Source organism: Xenopus laevis, chromosome 2S, assembly GCF_017654675.1.
Source record: "Xenopus laevis strain J_2021 chromosome 2S, Xenopus_laevis_v10.1, whole genome shotgun sequence".
NCBI lineage: Eukaryota > Metazoa > Chordata > Amphibia > Anura > Pipidae > Xenopus > Xenopus laevis.
In genome coordinates, this window is record NC_054374.1 from 32,366,580 (window position 1) to 32,379,732 (window position 13,153).

General features: G+C 37.9%; 1 protein-coding gene across 6 annotated transcripts in view; it reads left to right on the forward strand.

Annotated features, from left to right (window-relative positions):
- The first annotated feature begins 326 nt into the window (after positions 1 to 326).
- The window catches only part of tspoap1.S (TSPO associated protein 1 S homeolog), a 58,034-nt gene continuing 45,207 nt past the window's right edge, over positions 327 to 13,153 (forward strand). For 4 of the 6 annotated variants that reach the window (XM_041583568.1, XM_041583570.1, XM_041583569.1 and 1 more), the window contains exons 1-5: positions 327 to 1,810; positions 4,425 to 4,526; positions 5,127 to 5,255; positions 7,310 to 7,486; positions 11,537 to 11,779. In XM_041583568.1, coding sequence (XP_041439502.1) covers positions 1,424 to 1,810; positions 4,425 to 4,526; positions 5,127 to 5,255; positions 7,310 to 7,486; positions 11,537 to 11,779 — 1,038 coding nt within the window. In that variant the 5' untranslated portion in view covers positions 327 to 1,423. Of the gene's footprint in view, positions 1,811 to 4,424; positions 4,527 to 5,126; positions 5,256 to 7,309; positions 7,487 to 8,879; positions 8,960 to 11,536; positions 11,780 to 13,153 lie in introns of those variants that run through there. The other 2 variants (XM_041583571.1, XM_041583573.1) reach the window with 2 other exon arrangements.

A 13,153-nucleotide genomic window follows, 5' to 3' on the forward strand; every position in this document is an offset into this window, starting at 1 on the left:
TTTACTTGCATATTATTTGTTTAAAAATGCCTCTGCAAGCATCCTTTATCCGGAAACCCGTTATCCAGAAAGATCTGAATTACGGAATGGTCATCTCTCATAGACTTCATTTTATCCAAATAATCCAAATTTTAGAAAATTATTAATTTTTTGTCTGTAATAATAATAAAACAGTAGCTTGTACTTGATCCCAACTAAGATATAATGAATCCTTATTGGAAGCAAACCCAGCCTATTGGGTTTATTTAATGTTTATATGATTATCTAGTAGACTTAAGGTATGAAGATCCAAATTACAGAAAGATCTGTTTTCCGGAAAGCCCCAGGTCCCGAGCATTCTGGCTTACAGGTCCCATACCTGTATAAATATTAAAAAGAGCTTCCGGGCCTTGTGTAGCTGTAGAAAGCCTTTCCTCCTCTTTCAAATACCAATGTTTGTGAATGCTTTTGAATGGGAAAATGCCTGTAATGGTTAATTGTAAGACTTATCTGTTAGGCAGTACCCTAACCTTTCATCATTAGGCAGAAAACACTCCATTTCAGTACAGTTTCCATGGCAACAGTCTGCCTTTCTTTTCATTGGTTGCCTAGTGCTAGCCATACAAACTGGAAGGTTTTACTCCTCTATTAATATTGATGACAAGCAGAGGTAGAATGCTGTTAACTTTAACAGTGCAACGTCTCTTCTGCTAATATTTGATAATGGGGGCCTGCAGACACAACACAATTACGCCACTGTTTGCCATCAAAAGGAATCGCAAATAATAAACCTGCAGTGAACATGGGAAACGAGACATGTATACAGCACTGCTGTTTCTGCGTTTCCTATAGGATGGAGGAGGAAAGCTATGACTGAAATACATCCTGCAGACGGGAAAAAAGATGACATTTTCTGCCTGAGCGAAGCATGACAATCCAAGCAATCTTTTAGCTCATGGATATGCATTGTTTAACTGCTGCGTGGAGATCAGGAGTCTCATCCATCAAAGCTATATGGATTTAATGTTAATACTAATCGTCATTTTCTTCCTCTTTTCTAGCAGGTTATTTGTAAAATGTGATTCCTGTAATGCTTGCCACCTATAGGGTTGCCACCTTTTCTGGAAAAAAACACTGGCCTTCCTATTTATCTTTTTTCCCTATTAATAACATTGGGATCAACCATAATTTTTACCGGTCCAGCCGGTAAAATACCGGCCAGGTGGCAACCCTAGCTGTATAGCAAAATAGGCATGTAGCATTCATGATTTTTAGAGATCAGAGTAATGTGCAGTCTCATTCGCAGTCCTTTCTCTGCGGGTGCTATGCACAGCCATGAGCGTGATGTGCCAGCTTCCAAGAAATTGCCTTACAACGAGGCTCCTCTCTTGATATTTTCATCTGTAGATGTCCCGCCAGCATCTGGGATGGATGACAGAATATCATGATGCAAGGTCTGGAATTCTCCTTTCCACTGGAACAGCTGATGGATGTTACCTACTCGACTGTGGAGGTTATAGGAGCTATGCTCCCTAGCAAAGATTCATTCATGGACCAATCAATACAATCATTTAATGGCCATAAAAATAAAGTCTGTGCTGAAGATCAGATAGGGAACCTGTCTGCTGTTTCTGTCAGCTCGGGGCTCTCTGTCGCAAATTTGTCAAGGACTAAGCTTCAGGGTATTACACGTGTTTCCGTGCCAACAGTTAACCAGGAAGTGCCAGTCAGCCTACATAAAAATGGGATTCGGCCTAGCAGCGGTGAATCCTTGATAAGACCTCTCTGTACAGTGTCTGAAAAGGAGGAATATTCTAATGCAATCAACAAGGTAGGAAGTCAGACAATGTGTCCAAATAAGAAACATACTTAGTCAGACAATGTGTCCAAATAAGAAACATACTGTATTTAGCTAGTTTTGCTTCACAGTCATGTGATAGGGGTTTCCGTTTGTCATTGCTGTAAGCACTATTGCAAGCTCATTGCTGATAGTCTCCAACGGAAATGGAATGGAGAGCAGCTTGTCTGTATTCTAACAAGAATCATTTTAAGCTTTCATAGTAGCTTTTTTTACTGTTTGCATTGTAGGAATACATATCGTTTCTGTTTTTGTATTTAGCCTTTAATTGTTTAGCAGTTCACTTCTGTGACTGTTTAATTACCCCTTGAGTTCTGTACACAGTCTGCTACTAACTAGTAACACACATTTTGTTCAGTAATGTATTGAATGTCTGTTGCTGTCTTCAAATCTAAAAAATGCTGTTAAGTTTGTTATGCTATATTCAATAACATTGTTATTGATATTGAAATCAAAATGGAAAATACATTTGTTTTAAATTTCAAGTGGGGTCTCTGTATACATAATTTTGTCTATACAAAACATTTTTATGAACTGTTTTTTTATTAGTTAAAGGGGTGGTTCACCTTTGAATTCACTTTCAGTATGTTTAGTAATGTCCTTTTCCTAGCAACTTTGCAGTTTTTTTAATAGTTTTTTTTAATGATTTGCTCTGCCCTTCTACATGTTTAAATGGGGTTCACTGACCCCGACAGCCGAAAAACAATTGCTCTTTGTTAGGGCTGCCACCTTTGCTTTGGCCGGAAATCGGGCAGTGAGTCGGGGAGGAACTGGTGACGTCGCGGGTGGGACTGGTGGTGGGGGCAGGACTGGTGACATGGCAAACAGCGATTGGCTGATCGACATGTAATTATTTTCAATGTCCTGTCTGGATTTTCGAATTTGGAAATCCGGACAGGGAGGTTTCACCCGGAAAGCCTATCCTGGCTTATTATTATATTATTTAAATATTCACAAGATATTTTCAGGGTTAACAGTACTAATCAGACATTATTATGAAAACCACTGTACAAACCGATTATGTGACAGCTTTTCTCTTAAAATTATCAGGAAAGAATAAAAACTAGTGATAGGCGAATAAAATTGGCAGGCATGGATTCGCTGTGAATTTCCGTGTTACGCTGCCTGCAAATGTCTTCGCTTAACTGTGGCAAAAAGTCCACATCGACAACAAAAAAATTGTCAAAATAGTTGCCCACATAAAAATTGTTGTGTGTCAAAATTATTTTGATGCTTATTGACCTCAATTCGTTTCACAAATTTTCGGCGTTTCGCGAATTTTTTCAACATTCCGCGAATTATTCGGTGAAGCAACAGATTCGCCTATCACTAATAAAAACAATTGCACAATCCCAACTTTCCTGCACATAGAATTTAGTGGCATAAAACACTTTTTAAATCTATATAGGGTCACTTACTAAGAAAGATTGACTTTAATTATAGGTAAATTGTGTTCTTATATATAATGAGAGCTACCCTGGTAACAGTGATCATATAATAAACAGTAGAAATTCTTAAAAAATTCTATATGTTCTCCACATGCTAATTTATCAGGCATTATCAAATTAGCGTAATCTCTCAACTGTTCTTCAATATGTCATTTACCTACCCTTTTTAATTTACTGTTTTCCTTGTAAATATGAAATAAATACTTTACCAATGCCATGTTTTACATAAATGGTTAAATTAGTAATCTTGCTACAGCCCATAGATTCACTGATGCCATTCTATGTATTTATTTTCTGGCATTTCCTTGTCTATAGCTTCAGCACCTTTATCTCAGGTGGTGAAATAGGGTTGTGTTTCTGAGGGAGGCAAGTTGAAGGGTAATGGATACGATTCCAGTAAATTCTTACTGATATGATAGACACAGCTGTTTATCACAGAGGGAAAGGTGTTTCAAAAATACCTTGTAATGCAGAAGAAAGGGGATCGCTGCAGATTTTGACACCTCACGCACACACACCAAGAGAGAATCCTTATTTTCTGTCCTAATTACTCCTAGTAATTAATTTTGAAAGCCATCTATGGGGAGATTTGGGGCGAATACTTACTTGTAGTCATAGATCTTTTTTTATTTTCTTAAATATGGTGGACTTGATAATGGTAAAATTTTTTTCACATATCAACATTATAAGGAGCTAATTGGCTGACCTTGACAAAAAATATATGGACTTGGGGGTTTCATTGGGGTAAAATCTAAATGCTGTTTTTTAGCTGTCATTGGATCAAGGGGCTCATTTACAGGGGCTGCAGAGATAATGGCCACTACTCTTACCTCAGGAGGTCCAACAATTAGATCTTTTCTATAGGTGTTAAAATGAACTGCTAACACACCATCTTTAATTGTCATGCTTGTTGGATATAGATGGTTTGAGGGGGGATTAACAAAACAAAAAACAACTGGTGGTAAGTGGTTGGATCAAAGTTTATGTGGAAGTAGATGGGCCTCTGGTGGCTCTACTGTGGATGTGTGACTGCACCCAGGTACAGCTCTTAAAATCATTAGCATGAGTAGTATTCTGAAGACAAAAAACTCTGCTTATGTATTATTACTTAACAATACATATTATTATGCATTGTGCAGAATGACAGAGACTGTTCCCAGTTAAAACAAAAAGACTTGCTCAGTGAACTGAGGGATATGGAACAATGTTGTAATGCTTTAAAAGAGGAAAATGTATCACTGGTGAGACTAGATTTTTATCTCCACAATCTCCTTTTTTTGGCTTTCTTGTGCAACTCCCACTGCGTGAATCACTTGTTGTCTAACTTAGAACAATGAATAATCCAAAACCATAAAATATTGAGAGCATGGCAGCTACTTGACAACCAGTGCTGTGGATGCTATGATTGGCTTGCAGGTAAGGGTTAAATACAAAAAAAGGAATAAAAAATGGATAACTATTTTTTTTTTTTATTTACAACTTTCAGTATTTTTGCCTTTTTTTAAAAAAAAAATTGTAGTTCTCACTGTTTAGCTGACACATCTTTGTTGTTTTCTCGTATTGCTCTCTACAACAGTTCTTTTTTTTATAAGTTTATCAAAAGTTTCCTTACATCCCCTACAGCATGTTTCTTCAGCTACTTGTTTAAATATATAAGATCATTTGATAAGTTCATTTGCATGTTGATATATGTTCATTCTTCTTTAGTCCTTCTATTGGTAATTGATAAATGTGTCCTGGTTATTGTTGCTGCTTCTCATTTATAATCCCCTACCTTTTATTCGATTTTAACATTTATATATCTTGCCACCCACTTTCACTGACTTAACTTTTGTCTTCAGAGGAAGAACTGTTTTCCAGCGACAGAGGAGAAAATAAAACGACTGAAAAAAAAGAACGCAGAGCTTGCAGTCATTGCCAAACGCTTAGAGGAAAGAGCACATAAGCTACAAGAGGCCAATCTGAAAATGGTAATTATTTCATAAAAGAGATAACATGCTACACCTGTAGGTTGGGTAGAAGTACCCATTATTTTTAGTAACTCACACAATAAGATACTTCCTCAAACAAGATCTGGGGTTTGTTTGTATTTTTTTGCTTGAATGAGGGTGACATGTCATAGAGGACAACATTTCATCAAAGAGATGGAGTCAGATTTTCTATACATGCCTAGAACCACCGTTTTGTTAACTTGGTAATACAAATGAAATTTTAAAGGAACAGTTCAGTGTAAAAATAAAAACTGGGTAAATAGATAGCCTGTGCAAAATAGAAAATGTTTCTAATATAGTTAGTTAGCCAAAAATTTAATCTATATAGGCTGGAGTGACCAAATGTCTAACATAATAGCCAGCACACTACTTCCTGCTTTGTAGCTCTCTAATTTTGAGTTAGTCAGTGACTTTAGAGGGATACTGTTATGGGGAAAAAATGCATCAGTTAATAGTGCTGCTCCAGCAGAATTCTGCGCTGAAATCCGTTTCTCAAAAGAGCAAACAGATTTTTTTATATTTAATTTTGAAATCTGACATGGGGCTAGACATATTGTCAGTTTCCCAGCTGCCCCCAGTCATGTGACTTGTGTTCTGATAAACTTCAGTCACTAACAGAATCCTTTTAAGGGAGGCCATATGGTACATAACTGTTCAGTGAGTTTGCAATTGATCCTAAGCATGCAGCTCAGATTCAAAAGCAACAGTTTTAACCCATGTGACCCCCCTCAAGTCACTGATTGGTTACTGCCTGGTAACCAATCAGTGGAAACCAAGAGAGTTGCAAAGCAGGAGGTAGTGTTCTGGCTATTATGTTAGACATCCAGTCACTCCAGCCTTTATAGATTACATTTTTGGCTAATTAACAGCCTATCTATTTACCCAGTTTTTATTTTTACACTGCACAATTCCTTTAAGCATTGCAATGGCAGCTATACAATTTTGTATATATTTAATATAAAATGTTGATTTTTGCATTTCCTAGAATTTTGCAGAACTTTTGAGTTGCAAAGTACAATGGGCAACTTGAGTTACGTGTAAAAACACTTTCATTAAAGGAAACTTGTATAGTTGCACTTGGTGCCGCTTAGTCCTTCCTGCCCTCCATTCCAAATGCTGCACTTACTGATGCAGGGGAACCGTTCTGTCCAGGTGGTAGCTCCAGGTTCCCTTTTGTGCCCTGTGTGTCAATAGATACAGCACACTTGCATTTAAAGAATCGGGTGATTCTCTTGATATAATGGATTGCACCTTCTCTCTGGGAGCTTCCTGGATGACGTCACTAAACTCCGCCTGATGCGTTTCCTCACTTCGACATCAAATTTGAGACATATATTAATATTGGACTTAAGACCACACAGACATAGCAACTCCAGCTTTCTCCAAGAGTCTCTCCCTCTCTCCTACTTGTGGCTGCAATGCTGCTAGAATTTTGCCTAATTTGCATACGGCGCCAAGTTAAAGTACAATGGACGTATATGTATCAGCAAATACATTACACTACACAAGCCTGGGAAAGCTTCATAAAATAAAATAGAGTTGTTATATTGCCCTACACATGAGCCCACTGTATAGTTTAGGTGCCATATGTTAGGAAATGTAGGGGGGGAGGGTACCCCAAAAAAATGTACAATCTTTTTCAGCCTATCACCCTTAAAAAAGTAAGACACCAGCATTTTTTGGGACTTAGAAAAAATTTCAACTTTTTTTGAAGAAAGCCCTATCTACCCTATTGCACTTCGCCTGGTCTGAGGTGGCGAAGGCAAGTCTGGCGCAAGAGGTAACGTTCAGTAAAATGTGCAAGTTAGTGAATTAGCATAGTTACGTCCCTTCGCCATAGCACAACTTCGCCTGGCGTAAGGGTGCAAAGTAGCGCTAGAGTAAGTCCACTTCGCTAGCGAATTTACGCCAGCACCCATTAATCGGCGAAGTAACGAAATGACGTCACACTGGCGAATTTTCGCTATCGTTAGCCACTTCGCCCTTTAGTAAATTTGCCCCTAACTGTTTCTGATACGTCTCTGATTTTGCAGGTTAATATTCCTATGCACCTTAAAGGACCAAGTCTTGAAGTATGTAAGAAAGCTTTTGCACGTCAGCGAGCTAAAGACATGGCTGAGCAAGCTTGTGCTCTGTTGGCAAAGGACAAACAAATTGCATTATTAAAACAAGAATGTCTGGAGTTGCAAGCCAAGCTGACACTGGGGAAGGTAATTTACACGTTTTTCCATCAACAAAATGCCATTATTCATGTATAGTCTGTAATTTGCCCATTTTTCTCTCTTTGCACCAGTGGTATGCTTTATGATTGTGGCTCCAAATTGTACTTGGGGGCTGAAATATCAGGGTTATTAAATAACAAATGTTTGGATAAAAAGAGAAATTGTCCTAGGCTATTCTTTTAACTTGTTATGGCATGTGATATTGTAGTCTGAATCATTAGCCCCCTCTTTTTTGAAGGGGAATCCTGCTTTAAAGCAGACCTGTCGTCTACACATAAAAAGCTGTATAATTAAAGCCGTTTGCAAATTAAACATGGAACCCAAATGCTTTTTTTTCATTAAAGCATCCATAGCTGTTATAAACGTATTTTAACATCTGAGCTGTCAATCAAATATTACCTGCCCTGCCTCTGTGCCTGCCTCTTCCATTTAGCACTTTCTAGACGTCACGGCACTCCCCACATTCTCCTCCCTCCTAACCCTCTATAATTGTTTAGGGTGCTGTATATGGGCATTAGGTCCCCCATTCTGGTACATACACAAGATTTTGAGGTGATACACAACTTAACAATGTCCACAAAATGGCCCCTGCCTGTGTGCTGTGATCGTGTAATTTGCAAGACTGAAGAAAACAAAATGTTAATAATAAATGTTGTATAAATACATTTTATTTTGTTCAACTAACATGATAGAAACAAATTTATAATTATTTCTTCGGGTGATAGGTCCCATTTAACAGGGTCTAAGGGATTGTGCATGGTCCTTGACGTTTTGATTTTGAATCTGAACCCACTAGCAATATTGCTTTCGGTGGGATGGGAGAGTTGAAGAAAGGTCTTCACTTTATCTTAATTTTTGATATATGCTTTTCAACTTCTTAGCCTTTTTATTCTTCTTTTCTATGTTTGGTGTTACATGGAAAGCATGGTACAAACCTCATATAGTCAGCTGACCACCTGAAGTAAAATGTTTTTGTGAATATTATTCTGTTGGCAGATGTGAAACATGAAAATATGTCCATAGGGGTTTGAGACTTACTGTATAACATAGTACAGTTAAAGTTAGATCACTTTATAGTAATACAGAGTAGTAGCTTACACATACACTGTCCTTGACACTCAAGGGTATTCTGATATGCTTGGTCCTTTCAGGGAGAACAATCAATCAAAACACCCTTTCCCAAAGATAGCCACTTCCTGTCCATATGAATGCACTTTTATGGTACACTCTTTTACCAGTAGAGGGGTATTGCTTGGGAATGGGTTAACCAGAGTTCCAGAGTGATACCCCCCATTAACACAATTGTGTTTAATATACATTACATCATGTGAAGTGACTGTAAATGGGGGTGGGCATTCTGATCAATGTTTTTCTCCCTTAGAGGACAATATCGATCAAAATATCCAGTGTGCCATCACCCTTGCAGCGCACCAGCTCCAGTGGGTAGGAAGGCTTAATGAGGTGAGTTATCAGTGCTAGCAGATACTGTATAGAAAAGCAGAGAAACACTTATTCTGACCTTCATTTTGTTAATGCTAACCACTAGTAATATAATCAAATACCATTTGTACATTTGTCACTATTAAATAAGCTACAGCAGAGAAGATAAGTATTGACCAAGTCATCGTTATTGTCAGTAAATATATTTCTAATGGGACTATTGACATGACTTTACACCAGATGTCGGTAACAACCCAAGTAATCCAGACATACAAAGAACTCAAAACAAATAAATCCATAATTCATCTGTGGTAAAGTGGAATGACATAGGGAATAAGTATTGAACACGGTTACTGCAATTTATTTAATACTTAGTAGAAAAGCCTTTGTTGGTGATGACAGGTGCAAGATGCCTCCTGTATGGAGAAACTAGTCGCATGAACTGCTCAGGTGTGATTTTGGCCCATTCTTTCACACAAACTGTCTTCAAATCTTGAAGGTTCATGGGGCCTCTTCTATGAACTCTGATCTTCAGTTCTTTCCATAGATTTTCAATTGGATACAAGTCGGGTGATTGACTGGGCCATTCTAGCAGCTTTATTTTATTTCCGTGGCTGTATGTTTGGGATCATTGTCTTTCAAGTGTTCCCAGTTCCAAACGTCACTGTTGGTATGGTGTTTTCAGGGTGATGTTCAGTGCCATTTCTCCTTAAAACATGGTGTGTGCAATGACATCCAAAGAGTTCAAATTTGGTCTCATCTGGCCAGACTTTATTCTCCCAGCATTTCATTGGCTTGTCCAAATGTTGTGCAGCAATCTTTAAACGAGCTTCAGCATGCTTTTTTTTTTAGCACTGGAGTCTTGTGCAGTGAGCATACTTAGTGGCCATGTTGGTTGAGTGCATTACTTATTTTTTTCTTTGAAACAACTGTACCTGCTAATTTAAGGTCTTTCAGAAGCTCTCCACGAGGGATCCTTGGCTCTTGGACAACTCTTTTGATTATTCTTTTGACTCCTCTGTTGCAAGGAGCACCTGGTCATGGCCGGTTTAGGGTGAAATAATGTTCTGTCCACTTCCGGGCCCCAGTGGTGCTCACTGGAACATTCAGAAGCCTAGAAATACGTCTGTAACCAATGCCATCAGTATGTTTTGCAACAATAAGGTTGTGAAGGTCTTGAGAGAGCTCTTTGCATTTACCCATCATGAGATGCTTCTTGTGTGAATGTGAGATTGTGAGATTAGAACTCACCACAGAAAAATCTACTCACATTCTATTCATTCCTATAGGATTTATATATCAATAGAGTTCACCATTTGATAAATATGCTTTTAAAAATCCCATAGGAATGAATAGAAAATGAGTGAGTTTTTCTGTAGTGAGTTCTAATCTCACATTTTGATAAATATGCCTCCTGGTGTAAAATGAATGTCAGTAGCCCCATAAGAAATATATTTACTGAGAAAAACATTGATGTATTCGATACTTCTCTGCTTGTATAACTTGTAAAAAGGTTGCCACGCTCATCTGCATTATACCCTGCCCATGGATGCTCAAATCATGAAGGCCTATATTGCAGTAGCAAAGTTCTATAGAGTAGCTGGTTTACATAGCAAAAGCACAAATGCCCATTTCTCAGGGTCACTGCAAATACATTGGTAGAGGCAAGGAGAGAGTCTTTTTTTGCATGCTAAAGCAGAAAATAGGAGCCATGTACACATATAAAGTCAACTGGTACATCCGTACCATTTTGGTTTTTTCACATTTTGTAGCTTATAAATGTCTTAAAGGAAAACTATACCCCCCAAACAATGTGGGTCTCTATAAAAAGATATTGCATAAAACAGCTCATATGTAAAACCCTGCTTCATGTAAATAAACCATTTTCATAATAATACACTTTTCTAGTAGTATGTGCCATTGGGTAATCATAAATAGAAAATTGCCATTTTAAAAAATAAGGGCCGCCCCCTGGGATCGTAGGATTCACTGTACTCACAAACAAACCAAACAAACCATACATGTTAGGTCACATGAGCCAATTAACAGACAGAGTTGTGTCTTTTGCTTCAACACTTCTTCCTGTTACAGTTAGAGTTTAAGTATTTCTGGTCAGGTGATCTCTGAGGCAGCACACAGACCATCACGAAATGGTGGCTCAAGGCAAGAGATGTAAAAGGGCAGTATTTACTTAAATATATATTCCAGTTTGGAGAGATTCTTTAATATGCCACTTAATATGATATGAACTATCTGTTGCTTAAGTGTTCATTTTGGGGGTATAGTTTTCCTTTAAGCAACAGTTGACTTTTTATCTGTGCATGCAGTGCAATACTTTGTACTGCACATTTAATACCTAGCCATGTATATAGGTGGATATTGCACCATGTATAACTGTGCAATTTTGTTTGCTAAAAATGATATCCTATAAGGCAGGAAAGTGAGTAGATCGGGGTTTTTATTGTTCAATGAGCTTAATTTGTCTACTACTGAAAGAGAGAACCTTCATAAAGACCCATAATATGTTTCTATACCAACTCAAATAACTGGATTTTGCAAGATTCGCTTATAAAATTAATTTAAAATTGTATTACACAGGAGTGCTCCAGTTTGTTCAAGCTGAGTGACTTTGATCGCCTGCTGCGCGAATCTCAAAAGGAAGTCTTACGGCTACAGAGACAAATAGCCATCAAATATTTAAAGGAATCTCTTCGCGTGACAAAATCATATTCACAGAGTTGCAATTCTGATGCTACATCCATTGATTCCTATTTTCAGCCTGATCAAGCCAAAGAGAGTCCTGACAAAATAAAGGTGGCCTCATTAGGAGATGGGATCAAGGTGAGATATATAATTTTCTTTAGCTAATTCGCATCCAAACTCACCAATATTCTTTTGCCCTTTTTGCTTATCGTCAGCTCTTCTTCTAGATCAGACTATTCTAAGGTGCTCCTCACAAACACAGTGGAGACCCACAGCGATTATAAAAGAAAACCGTAATGTGAAACAATGAAAGCCTTTAAAGTAATATATATTGTACTGTTTCTCTACACTGGTTATACTGTATAGCCACTGAGGCAGTGATTAAGTTGAAATAGGACTAAATAACACAGCAGATAACAGATAAGCTATGTAGAATACAAATGTTTTAGTTCTTACACAGGAGTCTACACCTATTGTATTCTACAGAGCTTATCTGCCGACTGTGAAACAGTCGTGTTGTTCAAATATTATTTTCCGAAATATCTGTGGAAAACAGGACTTTCTTTTCTTTCTGTTCTTTCTACCTCTGCTGGCCAGTACAAACAAACAAACACAAAATCTCCTCCTTTATATTTCTCCTCTTTGCTTCTCCTTTCTGTCCTACACAGTTCTCAGATGTGAAATACTTTTTTATATGTTCAACATGACAATAATTGCATTGAAAGCTATGTTGAAACCTGCTGTTTTCAGATCTGCGACACTGAGACTTAGAGATCCGCTTGTTTGGCGATTTAGCCAAACGGGCGGATCTCTCCCTGATATGTCCACATTGATGTGGGCAATATCGGGCTGATCTGATCGTGGGCCTTAGGGCCCAACGATAATATCATAATGCAGCCAATACAGGCAGTCGGATTGCGGGACCTCATCAACGAACAGATGCGGTCGCGATCCATTGGGATTTTTAACCCTGCCTGATCGACATCTGCCCGACTTTCGGCCAGATACTGATCAGGGAAGCCCGTCGGAGGGCCCCACACACTGGCCAATAAGCTGCCAACTTGGTCTGTCGGCAGCTTTTATCGGCAGCTACTTGTCATGACTATAAAATAGACGATAGTGATAACTGGCTTTGCTAAGATACTACGGGTGTTTTAGCTGAGGCAATTCTCATTATTGTCTATTGCAGGGTATTTAAGCCCCAAAAAGTAGCTGCTACTTGTAGCTCCGTGTATTTACCCTAAAAAGTTTTTTTTCTCTTTCCATTTAAACCTTTAACTTTCCTTTAACATGTTTTAATGTAATCATGCAAACTTACAATATTTGTAGTTTTTACCTTTTTTCCCCCAAATAGATTATTCAGGTTGTTCTCTGTTTTATAAAACAGAAAGGTGTAGCTGGTAACTTTGTTCAAAGTGAAATTTTTTTGTAATGTATTTTAGTTAACTTGTACATATACTTGTATGGTTGTGTAATATATGTTAACATTACATTTTATTCATTTTTACCTTT